Source organism: Cetorhinus maximus, chromosome 33 (genome assembly GCF_964194155.1).
Source record: "Cetorhinus maximus chromosome 33, sCetMax3.hap1.1, whole genome shotgun sequence".
NCBI lineage: Eukaryota > Metazoa > Chordata > Chondrichthyes > Lamniformes > Cetorhinidae > Cetorhinus > Cetorhinus maximus.
Window position 1 is genome coordinate 10917039 of NC_135911.1, and position 23025 is coordinate 10940063.

At 53.5% G+C, this 23025-nt stretch overlaps 2 protein-coding genes and 2 long non-coding RNA genes across 4 annotated transcripts in view; 2 read left to right on the top strand and 2 right to left on the bottom strand.

Annotated features, from left to right (window-relative positions):
- LOC144671632 (uncharacterized) overlaps positions 1 to 23025 on the bottom strand; it is a 408427-nt gene that overhangs the window by 353833 nt on the left and 31569 nt on the right. The gene's annotated exons all lie outside the window — the stretch shown is intronic.
- Positions 1 to 23025, top strand: part of LOC144671631 (uncharacterized) — a 95807-nt gene that overhangs the window by 14171 nt on the left and 58611 nt on the right. The window lies entirely within an intron of this gene.
- On the bottom strand, positions 1574 to 7659 carry LOC144671605 (trypsin-like). Its single transcript, XM_078533620.1, has 4 exons — positions 7466 to 7659; positions 5410 to 5669; positions 3342 to 3478; positions 1574 to 1788 (listed from the first exon to the last, which is right to left on the bottom strand). Exons 1-4 carry the CDS (start codon positions 7657 to 7659, stop codon positions 1639 to 1641), a joined length of 741 nt encoding a protein of 246 aa, XP_078389746.1. The 3' UTR covers positions 1574 to 1638.
- On the top strand, positions 11489 to 22080 carry LOC144671535 (trypsin-like). The gene is made up of 5 exons (XM_078533487.1): positions 11489 to 11681; positions 15029 to 15221; positions 15459 to 15718; positions 17442 to 17578; positions 21931 to 22080. The coding sequence occupies exons 1-5, from the start codon at positions 11489 to 11491 to the stop codon at positions 22078 to 22080; spliced, it is 933 nt and encodes a 310-aa protein (XP_078389613.1).

The window sequence follows — 23025 nt, forward strand, 5'->3', positions numbered from 1 at the left end:
AAGTTACAGAGATAGGGAGGGTTGTATGGGCTGGAGGAGGTCACAGAGATGGGGAGGGTTGTAGGGTTGGAGGAGGTTATAGAGATAGGTAGGTTTGTAGGTGCGGGAGTAAGTTGGTGAGATAGGGAGCGTTGTAGGTGCTGGAGGAGGTTACAGAAATAGGTAGGGTTGTAGGGGCTGGAGGATTACAGAGATGGGGAGGGTTGTATGGGATGGAGGAGGTTACAAAATGGGGAATTTTGTGGGGCCTGGAGGAGGTTGGAATGATAGGGATGGTTGTAGGTGCTGGAGGTGGTTACAGAGATAGGGAGGGTTCTGTTGGCTGGAGGCGGTTACAGAGATAGGGAGGGTTCTGTGGGCTGGAGGCGGTTACAGAGATAGGGAGGGTTTTAGGGTCTGGAGGAGTTTACAGAGATAGGGAGTGTTGTAGGGGCTGGAGGAGGTTACAGAGATTGGGAGTGTTGTAGGTGCTGTATGAGGTTACCAAGATAGGGAGTGTAGTTGGGGCTGGTGGAGGTTACAGAGATAGGGACGATTGTGGGGGCGGGAGGAGATTGGAGAGATAGGCGGTGTTGGAGGAGGTTACAGAATTAGGGAGAGTTTTAGGGGCTGGAGAAGGTTACAGAGATGGGGAGGGTTGTATGTGCTTGAGGAGGTTACAGAGGTAGGGAGGGTGGTAGGTGCTTGAGGAGGTTACAGAGTTAGGGAGAGTTGTAGGTGCTGGAGTTGGTTACAGAGATAGGGAGGGCTTTTGGAATCTGGGGGTGGTTATATAGATAGGGTAGTTTGTAGGGGTCTGGAGGATGTTACAGAGATTGGGAGGATTGTAGTGGCTGGAGGATGTTACAGAGATAGGGAGAGTTGTAGGGGCTTGAGGAGGTTACAGATATCATGAGGGTTGTATGGGTTGCAGGTTATTACAGAGTTTGGGAGGGTTGTAGGTGCTGGAGGAGGTTTCAGAGATATGGAGTTTTGTAGGGGCTGGAGGAGGTTTCAGAGATAGGGAGTGTTGTGGGGGCTGGAGGAGGTTTCAGAGATAGGGAGGAGGTGAGGAGGCCATGGAAGGATTTGAAAACCAGGATGGGGATTATAAAATCGATGTGTTGCCCGACCAGGAGCCAATGTAGATCAGCGAGCAACAGGGGCTGCTGGGTACACGAGACTGTGTGTGAGTTAAGACACGGGGACAGCAGATTTTTAGATGTGTTTAAGTTTACGGAAGGAGAAATCTTTGGAATTCTCTCCCCCAGAGAGCTGTGGATGCTCCATCGCTGAATCCATTCAAGACGGAGATGGATAGATTTTTGGGCGCTAAGCGATAAGGAGGGAAAGCGGAGTCGAGGTAGAGTATCAGCCATGATCGTATAGAATGGGGGAAGGAGGCTCGAGGGGCTGAATGGCCTCCTCCTGCTCCTATTTCTGACATCCCTCTGAGGAAAGCAGATTGCCGAGAGGAATGTTGGAATAGTTACAGTCTGGAGGCAGCGAGGGGATGGATGTGGGATTCTGCACGTTCCAAAAGAGATGTAGCAAAAAAAGAATCCAAATGCAACACAACTTGACAATCAATCTTTATTGGGAACTTGCAACATTTTCCTTTCCCTCATTGCAGGTAGTTTCAGGGTTAGGATTCTCCGCTCAGTTTTCAGCCATGACCCTTTGGATCCAGTTGTTGTAGTTACAAACTTTCACAAAGACGCTGGGATGATCCTCCATAGCACAGTCGTATCCCCAGGAAGTAATGCCTTGTAGCTCCCCATTACAGACCACAGGTCCCCCTGAGTCTCCCTGCAGCAAAAAAGACATGGAGTGTAATTCGGATTGAGATAAACAAAGTGATAATCGGATGGTCATCCGTAGCTCCCCCGGGATCCCGGTGTGGGACCCGAGCTCGCTGGGTGGTACTCTGTCCGCACAATCAGGAGGTTGCGTGTCTGAGTACCAGTCCAGAGACCCAAAGGACAAGGCTCAGTGCTGAGGCAGTGCTGCACTGTCAGAGGGTAACTGCTGAGGGAGCGCAGCACTGTCGGAGGGTCAGTACTGAGGGAGCGCTGCACTGTCAGAGGGTCAGTGCTGAGGGAGCGCAGCACTGTCGGAGGGTCAGTACTAAGGGAGTGCTGCACTGTTGGAGGGTCAGTACTAAGGGAGTGCTGCACTGTTGGAGGGTCAGTGCTAAGAGAGTGCTGCACTGTTGGAGGGTCAGTACTGAGGGAGTTCTGCACTGTTGGAGTGTCAGTGCTAAGGGAGTGCTGCACTGTTGGAGGGTCAGTACTGTGGGAGTGCTGCAAGGTTGGAGAGTCATTATTGTGGGAGTGCTGCACTGTCAGCGGGTCAATACTGAGGGAGTGCTGCACGGTCGGAGGGTCAGTGCTAAGAGAGTGCTGCACTGTCAGAGGGTCAGTACTGAGGGAGTGCTGCACTGTCGGAGGGTCAGTACTGAGGGAGTTCTGCACTGTCGGAGGGTCAGTATTGAGGGAGTGCTGCACTGTCGGAAGGTCAGTACAGTGGGCGTACTACACTGTCGGAAGTTCAGTACTGAAGGAGTGCTGCACTGTCGGTGGGTCAGTGCTGAGGGAGCACTGCACTGTCGGAGGGTCAGTGCTGAGGGAGCGCTGCACTGTCGGAGGGTCATACTTAGGTAGTGCTGCACTGTCAGAGGGTCAGTACTGAGGGAGTGCTGCAATGTCGAAGGGTCATTCTGAGGGAGCGCTGCACTGTCGGAGGGTCAGTACTGAGGGAGCGCTGCACTGTCGGAGGGTCAGTACTTAGAGAGTGCTGCACTGTCAGAGGGTCAGTACTGAGGGAGTGCTGCACTGCCAGAAGGTCAATACTGAGGGAGCGCTGCAATGTCGGAGGGTCATTACCGAGGGAGCGCTGCACTGTCGGAGGGTCAGTACTGAAGGAGCGCTGCACTGTCAGAGGGTCAGTACTGAGGGATTGCTGCACTGTCAGAGGGTCAGTACTGAAGGAGTGCTGCACTGTCAGAGGGTCATACTGAGGGAGTGCTGCACTGTCAGAGGGTCATACTGAGGGAGTGCTGCACTGCCAGAGGGTCATACTGAGGGTGTGCTGCACTGTCGGAAGGTCAGTACTGAGGGAGTGCTGCACTGTCAGAGGGTCAGTAATGAGGGAGTACTGCACTGTCAGAGGGTCAGTACTGAGGGAGTGCTTCACTGTCAGAAGGATAAAAGGGCCAAATAGCCTCCTCCTGCTCCTACACACCCTCAAATTCAGACATTCCCCATCCCTCAGGTAGAGATAACCTCTGTCTCTCAGCTTGAGACACTTCCTATCGCTCATGGTTTGATGCATTCGGTCTCACCCTGTCGGGCCACTCTTACCTGGCATGTGCTCTGTCCTCCCTCCAGGTATCCTGAGCAGAACATGTTGTCCGTGAAGTAGGGTGGATAAGCTTTGCGGCAATCAGCATCAGGCAGGATGGGCTGATTCAGGCACTGTAGGACTTCGGGATATTGTACTGAAGGGGAAAGAAATGAGTCAGCACAGTCCGATCCAAACGTGACTCTCCTCCTCCCACGTGCAAGCGACTTAATCAATAGTCTTGCTTACTGAGTGTTGTGTACAGAGCTCTGGTTAAAGCATACACTGGGCATTGAATCCAGGTCTGCTCGCCAAGACACAAAGAGATGTTGGGTTACTGTAGTCAGGGTGGTGAAGAACCTCGTGGCCAGGAGAAGGAGAGCTCAATATGAAACACTGGTGGCCGTCTAGAGAACTGACAATGTGCAATTGGCAGTGGGACATCCCTTGAGGTAGAAGGGATTAAATTGACAGGCATTTGCCAATCGGCAATTGAACACTGAATGAGCTCAGCATTTAGATCAATGAGAGGTTGCCCTGTTAAAGGGACAGGCCAACTTAACCAGCAGCAGAATAACTCATTGTGCCCATGTGTAGACTGCTATTAACACCACCTTAATAACAACAGCATACTTGAATTTATATAGAACTGTTAACTTTATAAAACATCCCAAGCTGCTTCATAAGAGCATGAACAAGCTAAATTTGGCATCGGGCTACATAAGGAGATATTAGGGACAGATGACCCAAAGCTTAGTTAAAGAGGCCCGTTTTAAGGAGTATTTTAAAGGAAGAGAAAGAGAGAGAGGTGGAGAGGTTGAGGGAGGGAATTCCAGGGCTTAGGGCCCCAGGCAGCTGAAGGCACGGCCGCCAATGGTGGAGCGATGGGAATCGGGGGATGGTTTAGAGGCCGGAATTGGAGGAGAGCAGAGATCTCGGCGGATTGATGGAGTTGGAGGAGGTTACAGAGAAAGGGAGGGTTGTAGGGGCTGGAGGAGGTTACAGAATTAGGGACGATTGTAGGGGCTGGAGGAGGTTACAGAGATAGGGAGTGTGGTAGGGGCTGGAGGAGGTTACAGAAATAGGGAGGGTTGTAGGGGCTGGAGGAGGTTACAGAAATGCGGATGTAGTGGCTGGAGGAGGTTACAGAGATAGGGAGTGTGGTAGGGCCTGGAGGAGGTTACAAAAGATCAGGATGGTTGTAGGGTCTTGCGGAGGTTACAGAGATGGGGTTGTAGGGGCTGGAGGAGGTTACAGAGATAGGGTTGTAGGGCAGGAGGAGGTTACAGAGATCAGGATGGTTGTAGGGGCTGGAGGAGGTTACAAAGATAGGGAGGGAAAAGCCATGGAGGGATTCAACAACAAAGGTGTTATTGCTAAAATCAAGCTTAATTGGGTATGGGTGTGGGGCTGTGAGCACAGGTTTTGGGACTAATGTGGAGAGACTGGAGAAGCTGGGATTGTTCTCCTTAGAGCAGAGAGGGTTAAGGGGGAGATCAAATCGAGATGTTCAAAATCATGAGGGGTTTGGATAGAGTCAATAAGGAGAAACTGTTTCCAGCGGCAGGAGGGTCGGTAACCAGAGGGACACAGATTGAAGAGAATCGGGAAAAGAACCAGAGGGGGAGATGAGGAGAATTTTTTTTTTTACACAGCGAGTTGTTGTGATCTGGAAGGCGCTGCCTGAAAGGGCGGTGGAAGCAGATTCAATAGGAACTTTCCAAAGGGGGAATTGGAGAAATACTTGAAGGGAGGGAAATTATAGGGCTATGTGGGAAAGAGCAGGGGGAGAGTGGGGACTCATTAGATAGATCCTTCAAAGAGCCGGCACATTTCTAGTAAATCTCTGCAATTGTCTCCAAAGCTGGGACAGGTCTCCAGGGAGCAGTGATGTCTACATTTCAGTTATGCCTGGAAAGTGAAGTATTATTGCTTGATCGCACATTCCAACACCCCCCACTGCCCTCCCACCCACCATCCCCTCAAACCAGCGCAGTATTCATTCAGGTTCTAACCAACAGCCCCCAACCCCAACTCGCCTTCCCGCTCCCCCCTCCACCAACCCCTCACCACCCCGGCCCTCCTTACCTCCGTTAATCACGAGATTCCCCCAGCCAGAGGTGATGCATCCAGTCCCGGCTGTGGCACACTGGCTGGGCAGAGGGATGGGCCTGACGTACCGGTCGAATTTGGCGGGCCAGGCGAGTTTGAGCAGCATGATGTCGTTGTTGAAGTTCATGTGGTCGAACCTGGGGTGCACGATGGCCGAGGCCACTTGGATTCGCTGCTCCGTCCCCTCGGGGTGAGAGAGGTTGTGTTCGCCCAGATGCGCCACGAGGATGCTGGCCCTGGGCAATCAGAGGAGAAGTGCTCAACACTGTCATTTCCCCACTTCCTGTTTCCCGGAAGCCGCCGAATGGTTATCGCGCAGCTGGAGGCCATTCAGCCCGTCGTGTCCCTGTCTGCTCTCTGAAAGAGCAACTCACCTAAACCCATCCCCCCTGTCCTTTCCCCGTAACCCTGCAAATGTTTCCCCTTCGGATAACAACCTGATTCCCTTTCGAAAGCCTCGATTGAACCTGCCTCCCTCAAACTCTCGGGCAGTGCATTCCAGATCCTAGCCACTCGCAGGGTGAAAAAGTTTCTCCTCATGTCTCCATTGCTTCTTTTACTAATCCCCTTAAATCTGTGCCCCTCTGGTTCTCGATCCTTCCCCCCAATGGGAACGGTTTCTCCCTCTCTACCCAGTCCAGACCCCTCGTGATTTTGAACCCCTCTATCAAATCTCCTCTCGACCTTCTCTTCTCCAAGGAGAGACATACATACAAACATACACCAACATACAAACATACACAAACATACAAACATACACAAACATACAAACATACACCAACATACAAACATACACAAACATACAAACATACACCAACATACAAACATACACAAACATACATACAAGCATACATATTCCCCAAGGAGAACAGTCCCAGCTCCTCCACTCTCTCCACATTAACTGAAGTTCCTCATCCCTGGATCCATTCTCATGAATCCTTACTGCTCTCTCTCTAATGCCTTCACATCCTTCCTAAAGTGTGGTGCCCAGAGCTGGACACAATCCTCCAGCTGAGGCTGAAGCCCGTGTTTTGTATCTGCTGCTCCTCTTTGGCTTGCTCCTTCCTTTCACTTTGACCCCTGTTTTAATCATTAATTTTGGGTCCTTCTTGCCAACAAGAATAAGAAAAGAATGTAGAGGAGGCCAGTGTCAAACTGCCCCCTCACTACCCGGGCATTAGTCATCGGGAGTTTTGCCTTTTTTTTGGAGGTTTTTGGGGGATGATGAAGTTTCTATATAGCGTTTTTGGAGGGTGAGTGCACATATTGTGATACAGAAAGTATGAGAAATGTCTGCAAGAGAACCCTTATTACTCCATCATTGTTTATATGTGTGCGCTGTAAGATTGTATGCTTGGACATCTGTATGTTCATGTTTTTGTCTCTGTATCATTCAGTGTTGATCTGTGTATGATTGTATATGTTTGTATGTATGTTTGTCTATGTTTGTATGTTTATGTGTGTTTGTGTGTGTTTGTGAGTGTTTGTATGTTTGTGTATGCTTGTATGTATGTTTGTGCATATTCGTGTGTGTTTGTATGTATGTTTGTGTATATTTGTGTATGTTTGTATGTATGTTTGTCTGTGTTTCTATATTTGTGCATTTTTGTGAGTGTTCGTATGTTTGTGCATGTTTGCATGTTTGTGCATGCTTGTATGTATGTTTGTATGTTTGTGTACGCTTGTATGTATTTTTGGGTATGTTTCTATGTTTGTATATGTTTGCATGTATGGATGCTTGTGTATGTTTGTGAGTGTATGTCTGTGTATGTATGTATGTATGTTTGTGAGTGTTTGTATGTTTATGTATGTTTGTTTGTGTATGTTTGTATGTATGTTTGTGAGTGTCTGTATGTTTATGTATGTTTGTTTATGTATGTTTGTATGTATGTTTGTGAGTGTCTGTATGTTTATGTATGTTTGTTTGTGTATGTTTGTTTGTATGATTGTGGACATTGGTATGTTTGTGTATGTTTGTATGTTTGTGTATGTTTTTATGTTAGCTTGTTGCTGTGATCATCTCTGGACTTACGGTTGGTAACAATGAGCAGCTGACACTATCCACCGGTCGTTTATCAGGGAGCCCCCACACCAGCGATTCCCATTATAGGTCAGAAAAACCTGCCAGGGCATAGAGTGAGGATAACAATTCTGGCCGTTAATGATCTTCACATTCGCAGGAGCAGCAGCTGAGTAATGAAAAATACAGAGAGTGAGGGTCATCATCTGATTGCACACACGCACCCACTGTCACACACACACACTTACATACAAACACACACACACTTACGCAGTCACACACACACACACACTTACACACAATCACACACAAACACACACACACTTACGCAGTCACACACACACACACACTTACACACAATCACACACAAACACACTTACGCAGACACACACACACATGCTTACACACAATCACACACACACAAATACACACACTTTCAAAATCACACACATACTTATACACACAATCCCACAAATACGCTCACACGCACACAGTCACACAAATACGCACACACACAGTCACTCACACACACACAGTCACACTGTCACACACAGTCACACACACACACAGTCACACACACACACAGAGTCACACACACACACACAGTCTCACACACACACAAAGTCTCACACACACACACATTCTCACACACTCACACACTCACACACTCAGGGAAAGGAATGGGGATGGGTAGCCAGGGAGAAGAGACATTGCCAGACAAGCAGCCACGCTTGTGGACCCCCACACACACATTTCAGTATAACTGTGATCATACCTGCCGCTCCCAGGAGCAGGGTGAAGAGGAAAGCCTGCATCTTACAGCTTATCCCAGCGCAGGGAATGATCCCAGTGAAGCCTCTGTCCTTTATATATGTGGCTTAAAGTGACAGTCCCAGCAATTGGACATGGCTAATCATGAATCAGCTTGAAGACCTCATTTGTGAAGCGAATTCTGGAAGGAGAGACGCTTGTAGCTGTTGACCTCAGGTCTGTATTGATACGTTGTCCAGGCACAAACCCTGAATTAATCACCATTACTGGACAATCAATCACCATTACTGGACAATCAATCACCATTACTGGACACGTCCACCCTACACGCCAAATGACCTGCAGCTCCTGTTTATAGAGCAGAGGGGCCTTGGTCGCTCCTTCCAGGCATTGCCCGTCTTCTACCAGGACCTGATCAAAGTCTGGAACGTGGTCACCTCGCGACGCAGCTCTCCCCTGTCAGGAGTAGCGGCTATCGTCTGAGAGCCACTGCTCAGGAATCCGCCCCTCCATCCCTTTCAGTGGCTGGCGGAGAGGAGGGCTGTGGCTGCCGGGGTGACCAGGATCGGGGACATGCTGGGTAGCGGAGGACTGGGCTGGATGCTGGTCGCAGCCGATGCCATCCAAGACCTAAGGACGGTCATGCTCGGACCCGAAGTCATTTTAGGTCTCGAGGTGGCCCAGGTGCGCGGTGGTCTTCCGTCTGAACGTTCCCCTGTTCGGACGGAATTCCACATTGGCCCCAAGCCCCGAACCCTCCCTCTCAGTACTGAGGGAGCACTGCACTGTTGGAGGGTCAGTACTGAGGGAGTGCTGCACCGTCAGAGGGTCAGTGCTGAGGGAGTGCTGCACTGTCAGAGGGTCAGTACTGAGGGAGCACTGCACTGTCAGAGGGTCAGTACTGAGGGAGTGCTGCACTGTCGGAGGCTCAGTCCTGAGGGAGTGCTGCACTGTGAGAGGGTCAGTACTGAGGGAGTGCTGCAATGTCGGAGGGTCAGTACTGAGGGAGTGCTGCAATGTCGGAGGGTCAATACTGAGGGAGTGCTGCACTGTCGGAGGGTCAGTGCTGATGGAGTGCTGCACTGTCGGAGGGTCAGTACTGAGGGAGTGGTGCACTGTCGGAGGGTCAGTACTGAGGGAGTGCTGCACTGTCGGAGGGTCAGTACTGAGGGGGTGCTGCACTGTCGGAGGGTCAGTACTGAGGGAGTGCTGCACTGTCGGAGGGTCAGTACTGAGGGAGTGCTGCACTGTCGGAGGGTCAGTACTGAGGGAGTGCTGCACTGTCGGAGGGTCAGTCCTGAGGGAGTGCTGCACTGTCGGAGGGTCAGTACTGAGGGAGTGCTGCACTGTCGAAGGGTCAGTACTGAGGGAGTGCTGCACTGTCAGAGGGTCAGTACTGAGGGAGTGCTGCACTGTCGGAGGGTCAGTACTGAGGGAGTGCTGCACTGTCGGAGGGTCAGTACTGAGGGAGTGCTGCACTGTCGGAGGGTCAGTACTGAGGGAGTGCTGCCCTGTCGGAGGGTCAGTATTTTTGATGTGACGTTAAAACCGAGTCCCTCCGGTGGATGTAAAAAAAACTCCCAAAGCCCCTATTGGGTTAAAAACCCCCGAGTCGTTCCCCGGGTGTCCCTGGGCCAATAGTTACCCGTTAACGATCTGGAAAAACAGGCGAGCTGGCTCATTATCACATGGCCGATTGTGGGATCTTGCTGTGCGCTCATCGGCTGTTGCGTTTCGTCCAACAGCGGCCAACACGTCGGAAACAGCTTCGCCGGCTGTGCAGCACTTTGTGTGGTTGCTGCCGGTGAGTTGATGATCGACCGAGGGCTCGATCTGGCACTGTCGGACTGGCTGCGATGTCACCAGGAACCAGCCTCTTGGGGCAGGAGTCCAGCATTCGGGCGATGGCCTGACCTGGACGGGGGCTGTCACAATTCCAGCTGCTCCCGGCCTCCCGGGAGGGGCCTATGGGGATTCCGGTGAATTCCGGGGCAATGGGTTTCTAATTTCGGAGGTCCCGCCTCGGTGGGAGCTCCTGGTCAGCCGCCCGTCCACGGTCGAGGGTCTCCTCGCGGACGCCAGGGGGAGGGGGGGTCAAAGTGCACCTGTCTGGGGAGCCATATGGAGCTGCGCTGGCCCCCTTCCCCAAAATAATCCTCACGGCCCCAGGTGGCGGGGTGGGGGGCGCTGCTTGGTGGTGGTGGTTATCTACCGCATTTGTATGGCAGCTCCTGATCCCCGGCTTGGCGGCAGTGCCCCGATGGCGGGTCGGCCCCGGGCGAGTGAGGGTGTCCGGAACGCTCCGGCTGTGCTGCTCCCGGGCTCCGTGTGAGACTCACCCTCCTGTCGAGCTCGGCCTCCATGTTCCGGAGGCCTTGCCGGTGCACCGTGGGGTGGGGGGCGATGCCAAGGCCTTCTCGACACTGGGCGGCCGGGTAAGGGGTCGGCCGTAAGAAGGCGACGCGAGGCCCCTTTCCCGGGCCTTCCAGTCCTTCGGGTGGGGGGCTGAAAACCACCAGCGCCGACAGCGTTTGGCCAAAGCCTCCATTTTGCGGAGCGGCCTCCCGAGGTTACCTGGATCCCCAGCCAGCGTTTTCTCAATGTCCTGCAGCTCTCTGGCCTCTGGAGGAGCCGGGGTCCAGGGTGAGGCGAGGGGCCGTGACTTTGTGGGGCCTGGGGCTCACCGGTGTGTTGAAGAGAGCCAACGTGAGGGCTCATCGGGCCGGCTAACCAGGCAGGACCAGGCCTGTCCAACCCCATCGCCCTTGGAGAGGGGCCCCGCATCTCAATATTCACCTCGGCCGCGGAGGCCAGACGAGGTTCCGCTCGAGCCATTGAAAAAAATTAAAACTCTTGGGACCCCGGTTTCTAACGTGTCCTCGCTGGTGAGACACGGACACCTGAGGCCGCGTGACCCATAAACCTTTCCCAATCTTTCGTTACTTTACCCTCAGGATTCTCCAGCTCCCCGGGGCAGGCCTGAGCCTCCGGGGAGCTTTCACTCCGCTCCCGCTCGCGCTCCACCCCCACCCGCCCACCCCGATAGCGCCGTTAATCGGCCGGTCAGCGTGAAATCCAGGCTGGGGCCTGATCGCGGGCGGCGGTGAACCTCACGGCCGTTCTCGGGCCTGCCCGCCCGCCCGCCCGCCCGACCGCCCGACGGGGGCAAAATTCTGCCCCTGCCCACCCCCCCAGGGTGTGCAGAATGGCACCCGTGCTGTGCACAACTCTGGTCGCTGCTTCCCCTCCCTGTGACCCGATAGGATGCTTCAGGAAGGCAACTACCCCCCCTTTCACCTGCCCATGAATGGGGTGCGGCCGGTAATTATTGGCCATCCCTATCTGCCCTTGGGAAAGTCGCCTTTCGGGCTGTTGCAGTCTGTGCGGCCGGTCATACTGTCCCTGCGGCCGGTCATATTGTCCCTGCGGCCGGTCATACTGTCCCTGCGGTGGTTCGGTACAAGCGGGTGGCTTGTCAGGGCCTTTCAGAGGGAGAAGAGGCAACCACATGGTAGTGGGCCTGAAGTCACATGTAGGCCAGACCAGGCCAGAGCAACAGACTTGGTGAAGCAGGTGCAATAATCCTGAACCTTCACAATCGCCATTAATTTTACTTCAGATTTACTCATTCATTGTATTTGGGTCCCCCCACACCCCCAGCTGCTGTGGTGGGATTTGAACTCACGTCTCTCCGCAGCCTCTGGGTTACTAGCCCCGGCGGCCTAACCATGGTGCCTCTCCTTTCCCATTCCCCGCCCTTGCCTCAGTAAAACCTCCCAATCTCCTGCTGCCGGAGAGAAATGCTGTGATTTCCCCAGCTCGCTCTGAGTCAGCTTTTATTGCCTTTTTACACAGCCTCGGTCCCAGGTTAAGGCCGGCTGTTGCTTTCAGTTTCCTCCTGGGTCCAAGAGGTACAAGGGCCTGACCGAGCGGGATTAGCTCTCCGCGCTGGAGGAAACGCCCAAGGACAGCCCCTCCCTCTTTATCTGGAGATGGTTGCGTTGAGGATAAAGTCGACCCTGTTCTCTGTACTGATTGTGGCCGGAGGTAATTACAGCTTTCACTTCTTTACCCCTCCGAATGTGCTCTTTAAACATAGGAAACGAGGGGCACCTTTCCAGGAGAAACCAAGGAACGTGCTCAGGTTATGTTCCTGACCTGTAATTTTTACATTAAAAACCAATTCCCTGCCTCGGGCTTTGCTTTCTTTTATTCATCCAGGGGATGGGACTGTTGCCCATCCCTAATTGCCCCTTGAGAAGGTGGTGGTGAGCCACCCTCTTGAGCCACTGCAGTCCCTGTGGTGCAGGTACACCCACAGCGCTGTGGCCCAACAATCCTCTCAGTATTAAAACTCTTAATGACTTTCTGCTTACCTCACTCTCTTGCTGCTTCCCTCTCCTTCCTCGCCGTTTGGTTATTCCCTCTCCCCCCCCATCCCGCTGGCCGCTTTTTATGTCTTGGGCAAATGAGTTCGTTGGCCAACCAAACTCTAACTGCACGCCCTCCTATGTTCATCAATTGCTGCTTGCAATCAATAACGGGGAGCGACTGATGTAAGAATAAACAGTGATGCTTTATTGAGACATAGGGCAGAGCACCAGGTCATACGTGCTCACTCAGAAACCTCCAGAACGAGACTTACAGTTCCCAGTTTCCCGCGCTGTACAGTGATTCGTCGGTGCTGTCACATGATCAGTACACTCGCATTCTCTTTAAGGGACAGGGTACCTCACTTTACTACACTGCATCCCACCGCCTACCCCACTCCCTCCCTCCCACTAGCTACCCCTCTCCTGCAGGGTCGGGAAAGGGATGATGAGTGAGGTGATGAGTTGGAAGCCCCAACATTCCAGGAAAGGGAGATCGGCGAGCAGGAGGCAGGGAGACGGAGAGCGGGAGGGAGGGAGATGGAGAGCGGGAGGGAAGGAGACGTAGAGCGGGAGGGAGGGAGGGAGAGCTGTGAGTGGGAGAGAGGGAGGGAGAGGGAGAATGGTGAGCAGGAGGCAGGGAGACGGAGAGCGGGAGGGAGAGATGTGAGTGGGAGGGAGGGAGGGAGAGGGAGAATGGTGAGCAGGAGGGAAGGAGAGGGTGAGCAGTGAGTGGGAGGGAGGTGGGAGAGCCGGAGGGAGGGGGAGAGTTTTGGGAGGGAGAGGGAGAATGGAGAACAGGAGGGAGTGAGAGGAAGAGTGGGAGGGAGAAGGAGGGAAGCGGATAGGAGGGAGAGGGAGAATGGTTGGCAGGGGAGAGGGAGAGCAGGAAGGGCGGAGAGGGAGACTGGGAGGGAGGGAGGGAGATGGAGAACAGCGAGTGGGAGGGAGAGTGGGAGGAAGAAGGAGAGAGAGGGAGAACGGTTGACAGTGGAGAGGGAGAGCAGGAAGGAGGGAGAGGGAGAACAGCGAGTGGGAGGGAAGAGGAGTGGGAGGGAGAAGGAGGGAGAGGGAGAACGGTGAGTGGGAGGGAAGGGGAGTGGGAGGGAAGGGGAGTGGGTGGGAGAAGGAGGTAGAGTGAGAACGGTGAGTGGGAGGGAGGGCAGGAGGGAGAGAGCGAGCAGGAGGGAGTAAGGGAGAGAGCAACGAGTGGGAGGGAGGGAGGGGATCAGGAGGGGCAGTGAGTGAAGAGGCAATGTGTTTAATAACACGCATGGCACTTGTGTTATACAGTAACTGCGCTAAAACAAAAATGGAGGAAATGCTATTCAGGGAACTTCCCTAATTTACAAACCATGTTAAAATTCAAAAGCACTGTTAGAAGGTACTTTAAACAGTGGATACCGAAGTTTGATAGGGAAGGTGAAACAGGGCAGGAGGAGACTTGCATGGAGCATAAACACCAAGATGGGTTAGATGGGCTGAATGTCTTGTTTCTCTGCTGCACTGTTAAAGTAACTCCACTTAACTTAGGATTATACTGTTTGCGAGTATGTTAAACATTGAGGTTCATTCAATACAGCGTCTTAATCACCGACACACAGTAGCAGCAGTGTGTGTACCATCTACAAGATGCACTGCAGGAACTCACCAAGGCTCCTTAGACAGCACCTTCCAAACCCACGACCACTACCACCTAGAAGGACAAGGGCAGCAGACACATGGGGACACCACCACCTGGAAATTCCCCTTCAAGTCACTCACCATCCTGACTTGGAAATATATCGGCCGTTCCTTCACTGTCGCTGGGTCAAAATCCTGATTCAGTGAAGGGTGAGTGTAGTCTTGGGATGAAGATGGGGTAACTGGATGAAGGCACCCGTGCAGATAGCAACCCCTGTGTTATAGTCACTGGACCTTGCACCAGGCGGAATACGTTAAAGGCAACACAGCTTCTTCAGAATGGGCTGAAAGGGTTCAATTCTGACACCAGGTTACCCAGACTAGGCTTGTATTCCCTCGAGTCTCGAAGATTAAGGGGTGACCAAATCGAGGGGTTGAAGATGATTAAAGGATTCGGAGGGTCCAAGTGGAGAAATTATGTCCTCAGGTGGGGATGGGCGTGATAGGGTCGGTCAGGGGGTGACGTCAGGAAGCACTTCTTCACACAAAGGGGAGGGGGAACCTGGAACTCACTCACTCACCCACTCCCCCCCCCCAACCCCCACCGCCCCCAGAGAAGCTGTAGAGGCTGGGGGTGGGGGTGGGGAGGGGTCAACTGAATATCTCAAAAGTTAGATTGATAGGTTTTTGTTGGGTAAGGGGATTAAGGGTTAGGGAACCTAGATGGAGTTAAGGGACGGATCTGCCCATGATCTAGCCGAATGTGGGACAGATTCGAGGGGCTGAATGTCCTCCTCCTGTTCTTTTGTAGCTGACTTCTTTCCCCCCGCTCTTCTAGTTTCAGCTGTCTCCTGTTCCCATGCCGACAGAATCGTGGGTGGTTACGAGTGTGCCCCTCACAGCCTCCCTTACCAGGTGTACATAACATACGTTCGGAGGCCCTGGTGCGGAGGTTCCCTCCTCAACTCGCAATGGATCCTCTCGGCAGCGCACTGCCACTCACGGTAAGTTCCGGAATCGCCCCGTCCAGGCCCCTGTACCCTGATCACGCCCGGCTCTACCCTCACCGCCATCTCCACCAGCCCCTGGCGTGCCCGCTCAGCCGGCCATGCCAGGAAGCGCATCTCCTCACCGCTAAGGCACAGGCCAACCATGATCTGGCTGGATGGCGGAACAGGAGAGAGGGGCTGAATGGCCTCCTCCTGCACCCGAGTCCCTGACAGTGTTGATTCTCATTGCAGGTCCAACCGATTGAAAGTGTGGGTTGGAGCCCACGACCTGTCCATCGATGAAGGCTCCAGGCAGTCTCCGAGGGTGGTCAAGGCTATCCAGCACCCCCACTATGATTACGGGACCACGGACAACGACATCATGCTAATGAAAGTGAGCCCTCCGGTCCAGTTCAACGAGAAGGTGCAGCCGATCCGACTGCCCAGCTCCTGTGCCAGCGTTGGCACCCAATGCATTGCCTCTGGGTGGGGCAACATGATAAATGGCGAGGGTAAGTGTGGGGACCACACGAAGAGGCGGGAAGGACAACCAGGACAATGAAATCAAATCCGATTTAACTGACAGTACACGGGGCGTGGTAACATGTAATGTGTGCTTAAGAGAGCCGACCCGGTCCATTATCCCGGTGAACTGACCCGGTTTAATTTCCCGGTGAACTGACCTGGTTCATTCTCCCGGTGAACTGACCCGGTCCATTCTCCCGGTGAACTGACCCCATTCACTCTCCCGGTGAACTGACCTGGTCCATTCTCTCGGTGAACTGACCCCATTCACTCTCCCGGTGAACTGACCCCATTTATTCTCCCAGTGAACTGACCCCATTTATTCTCCCGGTGAACTGACCCCATTTATTCTCCTGGTGAACTGACCCCATTTATTCTCCCGGTGAACTGACCCCATTTATTCTCCCGGTGAACTGACCCGGTTTATTCTCCCGGTGAACTGACCCGGTTTATTCTCCCGGTGAACTGACCCGGTTTATTCTCCCGGTGAACTGACCCGGTTTATTCTCCCGGTGAACTGACCCGGTTTATTCTCCCGGTGAACTGACCCGGTTTATTCTCCCGGTGAACTGACCCCGTTTATTCTCCTGGTGAACTGACCCCATTTATTCTCCCGGTGAACTGACCCCATTCACTCTCCCGGTGAACTGACCCGGTTTATTCTCCCGGTGAACTGACCCCATTTATTCTCCCGGTGAACTGACCTGGTTCATTCTCCCGGTGAACTGACCCGGTTCATTCTCCCGGTGAACTGACCCGGTTCATTCTCCCGGTGAACTGACCCGGTTTATTCTCCCGGTGAACTGACCCGGTTTATTCTCCCGGTGAACTGACCCGGTTCATTCTCCCGGTGAACTGACCCGGTTCATTCTCCCGGTGAACTGACCCGGTTCATTCTCCCGGTGAACTGACCCGGTTCATTCTCCCGGTGAACTGACCCGGTTCATTCTCCCGGTGAACTGACCCGGTTCATTCTCCCGGTGAACTGACCCGGTTTATTCTCCCGGTGAACTGACCCGGTTTATTCTCCCGGTGAACTGACCCGGTTCATTCTCCCGGTGAACTGACCCGGTTCATTCTCCCAGTGAACTGACCCGGTTCATTCTCCCGGTGAACTGACCTGGTTCATTCTCCCGGTGAACTGACCCGGTTCATTCTCCCGGTGAACTGACCCGGTTCATTCTCCCAGTGAACTGACCTGGTTCATTCTCCCGGTGAACTGACCTGTTTCATTCTCCCGGTGAACTGACCCGGTTCATTCTCCCGGTGAACTGACCTGGTTCATTCTCCCGGTGAACTGACCCCGTTGTTTCTCCCGGTGAACTGACCCGGTTCATTCTCCCGGTGAACTGACCTGGTTCATTCTCCCGGTGAACTGACCCCATTTATTCTCCCGGTGAACTGACCTGGATCATTCTCCCGGTGAACTGACCTGGATCATTCTCCCGGTGAACTGACCTGGATCATTCTCCCGGTGAACTGACCCAGTTTATTCTCCCCGTGAACTGACCCGATTCATTCTCCCGGTGAACTGACCCATCTTTATTTTCAGCTGATACCGATGGTTTTCGTTTACTGATTTTATAGTGAGTGGCGATTGCCTTCCCAGCCTCATCCCACCGCCAGTGGCAATAATCACCAAAACTCTTCTTGCCAGATTTCCGAGTCCCAGCTATTTCGCTAACCAATTCCTGATCTTTCACCCGATAGAACAGTTCCCTGACCGTCTGCAATGTCTCGAGGTCCCAATCCTCTCGGACACCGAATGTGGGAGCAGCTACAAGGACTCAATCACCCCCAACATGTTCTGTGCCGGGTTCCTCGAAGGGGGAAAGGAAACGTGTCAGGTAACAGAGTCGAGAAAGGGATCCTTCATAACAGAGCTTACCACTCGGTGTACCCACACCACAGGGACTGCAGCGGTTCAACAAGGCAGCTCACCACCACCTTCTCAAGGGGCAATTAGGGATGGGCAATAAATGCTGGCCCAACCAGTGACTCTCACATCCCATGGAAGGATTTTTAAAAACCCCAACTGGAGGATAGACAGAGAGAGAGAGAGAGAAAAGCGAGCTGGGGGGAGGGGTGAGAGAGAGAGAAGAAGATGATGTAAAGGGGCGAGAGGTGCTGAGAGCGAAAGGGGGAGCGAGTAGAGACAGAGATGGGAGACAGGGAGAGCGGGAGCAGAGAGAGGGTGGGAGATAGAATGAAATAGAGAGAGAATGGGAGAGAGAGAGAAGGAGGGTGGGAGAAAGGCACAGAGGGGAGAGAAAGAGAATCACAGAGAGAGAGAGGACGGAGGGAGAATGAGAAGAGAGTGAGGTGGAACGAGAGACAGAGACAGGTTTCTGGGAGGGAGAAGAAGGTGTGAGGGCGGATGCGTGGGAGATGGGCCAGACACGGTTGAAGGCCCTGTCAACGACCGTGGGTGGAAAACCTCAGATAAGGAAGAAGGAGGATATGTCAGAGGAGCTGTTTTTGAATGTAGCATCATCAGAACAGATGCGACGGAGGCGAAGGAACTGAGAGAATGGGATGGAGTCCTTACAGGAAGCGGGGTGTGAGGAGCTGTAGTCGAGGTAGCTGTGGGAGTCGGTAGGCTTGTAATGGATAAGTAGATAATTTTGTAAGTAGATAATTTTAACATTACATGTCCAGTGGGAAACTAATGGGAGGGGATTGAGTATCCTTTTCCCTTTTCTTAGAATTTAGCTGGGAGTTAAACACGTTGCTTTGGGTCTGGAGTTACTAGGCCCAGACTGGGGCCTTTCCTAGTAACACAGCAGTTGGGGTTTTTTAACAACAATCCGACAGCTCATGGCCACTTTTGCGGAGGCCAGTTTTTTATTTCCAGAATTTTCTTTAGGCTGAGTTCGGATTCCCTGACAGGGCAGGGCCTGGGCAGGAACCAGGCCTCCACGTTTCTCTTCCCTGGAGTGAGGAGGGTGAAGGTTGGGACCCTGGAGGCCTACCAGACGGAAAAACCAATAAAACTTGGGAGATGACGAGCTCAGGCCCGAACTGGTCTTGTTTACCTTAAAATGGAACTCAAGTTCAGGCCAACGCCAATCTTTTCTGTTGTAATATGCCTTTAAGGGATAGCAGCAAGGCATTGCCAGAAGGGAAGTGTGTCATGAAGCCAGTCCCAGTTTCACTTGGGCCTGTGAGCAGAACACAGCAGACACAGCCCTGCTGTTGATGTCTTCAAGCTTTCTATCCATGTCTATATGTTTAAACAAATGAACTCACAATGTGTTACAATCCCTTATGAGCCATTGGTGACTTGAATATCATTATAAAAACACAACAAGTCCAAGTTTTACTGGTTCCGAGTGTCATCAAGAAGGCCCCTAGCCTTAGGCCTGAAACACGGCCTATATTTCCAAAGTCCTGTTCACAGGCCCCAGGCCTTGAGCAAGCTCCAAGGCCAGGCTAGTGGAGCAGTCCAGGCTGAGTATGACAGTTATGGGATGGAGAGGGAAGCAGAGAAGTCATGGGGTTCAGCACTGAGGGAGCTGTTAGAGAGTCAGTAATGAAGGAGTTGTTGGAGGGCCAGGACTGAGGGACAGCTGCCCTGTCAGAGGGTCAGTGCTGAGAGAACATTGCACTTTCAGAGGGTCAGTGCTGAGGGAGTGCTGCACTGTTGAAGGGTCAGTGCTGAAGGAGCGCTGCACTTTTGGAGAGTCAGTACTGAGGGAGTGCTGCACTGTCAGAGGGTCAGTACTGAGGGAGTGCTGCACTGTCAGGGGATCAGTGCTGAGGGAGTACTGCACTGTGGAGGATCAGTACTAAGGGAGTGCTGCACTCTCGGAGGGTCAGTACTGAGGGAGTGCTGCACTGTCAGAGGGTCAGTACTGAGGGAGTGCTGCACTGTCAGGGGATCAGTGCTGAGGGAGTACGGCACTGTGGAGGATCAGTACTAAGGGAGTGCTGCACTCTCGGAGGGTCAGTACTGAGGGAGTGCTGCACTCTCGGAGGGTCAGTACTGAGGGAGTGCTGCACTGTTGAAGGGTCAGTGCTGAGAGAGTGTTGCACTGTTGAAGGGTCAGTGCTGAGGGAGCGCTGCATTTTGGAAGGGTCAGTACTGAGGGAGCGCTGCACTGTTGGAGGGCCAGGACTGAGGGACAGCTGCCCTGTCGGAGGGTCAGTACTGAGGGAGTGCTGCACTGTTGAAGGGTCAGTGCTGAAGGAGCGCTGCACTTTTGGAGAGTCAGTACTGAAGGAGTGCTGCACTGTCAGGGGATCAGTGCTGAAGGAGTGCTGCACAGTTGAAGGGTCAGTGCTGAGGGAGTGCTGCACTGTCGGAGGATCAGTACTGAGGGAGTGCTGCACTGTCAGAGGGTCAGTACTGAGGGAGTGCTGCACTCTCGGAGGGTCAGTACTAAGGGAGTGCAGCACTGTTGAAGGGTCAGTGCTGAGAGAGTGTTGCACTGTTGAAGGGTCAGTACTGAGGGAGCGTTGCACTTTTGGAGGGTCAGTACTGAAGGAGTGCTGCAATGTCGGAGGATCAGCACTGAGGGAGTGCTGCACTGTCGGTGGATCAGTATTGAGGGAGCGCCACATTGTCGGAGGGTCAGTACTGAGGGAGTGCTGCACTGTCGGTGGGTCAGTATTGAGGGAGCGCTGCACTATTGGAGGGTCAGTACTGAGGGAGTGCTGCACTGTTGGAAGATCAGTACTGAGGGAGCGCTGCACTGTCGGAGGGTCAGTACTGAGGGAGTGCTGCACTGTCGGAGGGTCAACACTGAGGGAGTGCTGCACTGTCAGAGGGTCAGTACTGAGGGAGTGCTGCACTGTCAGAGGGTCAGTACTGAGGGAGTGCTGCACCGTCGGTGGGTCAGTATTGAGGGAGCGCTGCACTGTCGGAGGGTCAGTACTGAGGGAGTGCTGCACTGTCGGAGGGTCAGTACTGAGGGAGTGCTGCACTGTGGGAGGGTCAGTACTGAGGGAGCGTTGCACTGTTGGAGGGTCAGTACTGAAGGAGTGCTGCAATGTCGGAGGGTCAGTACTGAAGGAGTGCTGCAATGTCGGAGGATCAGCACTGAGGGAGTGCTGCACTGTCGGTGGGTCAGTATTGAGGGAGCACCACATTGTCGGAGGGTCAGTACTGAGGGAGTGCTGCACTGTCGGAGGATCAGTACTGAGGGAGCGCTGCACTGTCGGAGGGTCAGTACTGAGGGAGTGCTGCACTGTCGGAGGGCTAGTACTGAGGGAGTGCTGCACTGTCGGAGGGTCAACACTGAGGGAGTGCTGCACTGTCAGAGGGTCAGTACTGAGGGAGTGCTGCACTGTCGGTGGGTCAGTATTGAGGGGGCGCTGCACTGTCGGAGGGTGAGTACTGAGGGAGCGCTGCACTGTCGGAGGGTCAGTACTGGGGGAGTGCTGCACTGTCGGAGGGTCAGTACTGGGGGAGTGCTGCACTGTCGGAGGGTCAGTACTGAAGGAGCGCCGCACTGTCGGAGGGTCAGTACTGAGGGAGCGCTGCACTGTCGGAGGGTGAGTACTGAGGGAGTGCTGCACTGTCGGTGGGTCAGTATTGAGGGAGTGCTGCACTGTCGGAGGGTCAGTACTGAGGGAGCGCTGCACTGTCGGAGGGTCAGTACTGAGGGAGCGCTGCACTGTCGGAGGGTCAGTACTGAGGGACTGCTGCACTGTCGGAGGGTCAGTACTGGGGGAGCGCTGCACTGTCAGAGTGTCAGTACTGGGGGAGTGCTGCACTTTCGGAGGGTCAGTACTGGAGGAGTGCTGCACTGTCGGAGGGTCAGTACTGAGGGAGCGCTGCACTGTCGGTGGGTCAGTACTGAAGGAGCGCCGCACTGTCGGAGGGTCAGTGGTGAGGGAGAGCTGCACTGTTGAAGCTGCCATCTTTTGAATGAGACATTAACTCAAGGCCCCGTCTGCCCTCCCAGGTGGATGTTAAAGATCCCACAGCCACTATTCGGACGTAGAGCAGGGGAGGGCGGGGGAGTTCTCTTCAGTGTCCTGGGCCCAATGCCTCTGCACAGATTATTTGGGTCATTGTCACATCGCTGTTTGTGGGAGCTTGCTGTGCGCAAATTGGTTGTCCCGTTTCCTCCAACCGTGACTGCGATTCAGTCTTGGCCTTGAAGTGCTTGTGACACCCTGAGGTCACGGGCGGCGCTGTGGAAATGCAGGTCCGTCCTTTCTCCTCGACTAACGGAGGGTTTTGTCCCTGCAGGCCGACTCTGGGGGGCCCCTGGTCTGTGCTGGGGAGCAACAAGGCATCGTCTCCTGGGGCTTCGCGTGCGGTCATCCTGGTTACCCCAGCGTCTACACCAAGCTCTGCAACTACATCTCCTGGATTAACGAGACCATCGCCGCTAATTAACGGCGTCCGGCGGCCCCTGGGGAACGGTTTGCGAGTGCGTGAAATTTGTAACCAGGCGGGAGCCCATCACTGAATGGAAACGATATATCATTAAAGGCCTATCACCCACACTTCGTGTCCGCAAATCCTCACTTCCTGTTGCCGCACTTCTTGGTCAGTGCCCCACCTTTACCCGTCGATAGAATTTAAGAATTCGGAGGAAGGAGATCGGGGGGGAACAATGGATTACAGGAAGTGCAGCGGAGAATTGAACAAGGGACTCAGGAGGGGCAGGAATAGACCGTGAGATAAGATCAGCAGGGAGAGGTACACGGTCTTCCATAAACACGTTAGGGTTAGAAGGAAGCGTGGATTTGATTCGGGAGCAAAACAGGAGATGCTGAGGGGGCTGATGTTCTGGACGAACACTTTGCTTCTCTCTTCACTCACAACGAGGGTGCGGCCAAACTGGCAAGAAAGGGGCAGGTGGGAAGAGACAGGGGATTGACTGGACACCAGGCCAGGTTTGGAGCAATGCGGAGATATGGAGAATCAGAATATCATGGGCTGGGTTACCAATCGAGCACTGGACATAGCAAGAATTTCCCCGTCAACGTCCCAGACACCAACTTCTAAAATATTCATCAATGTCAATCAGCGTTTTCCTCTTTCATTATTTTCTCAAATCCCTGCACGGACTCCTGGCACACCCCCTCCCTATCTCAGTAACCTCCTCCAGCACCTACAACACTCCCTATCTCTGTAACCTCCTCCAGCACCTACAACACTCCCTATCTCTGTAACCTCCTCCAGCACCTACAACCCTCCCTATCTCTGTAACCGCCTCCAGCCCCTACAACCCTCCCTATCTCTGTAACCTCCTCCAGCCCCTACAACCCTCCCTATCTCTGTAAACTCCTCCAGCCCCGACAACCCTCCCTATCTCTATAACCTCTTCCAGCACCT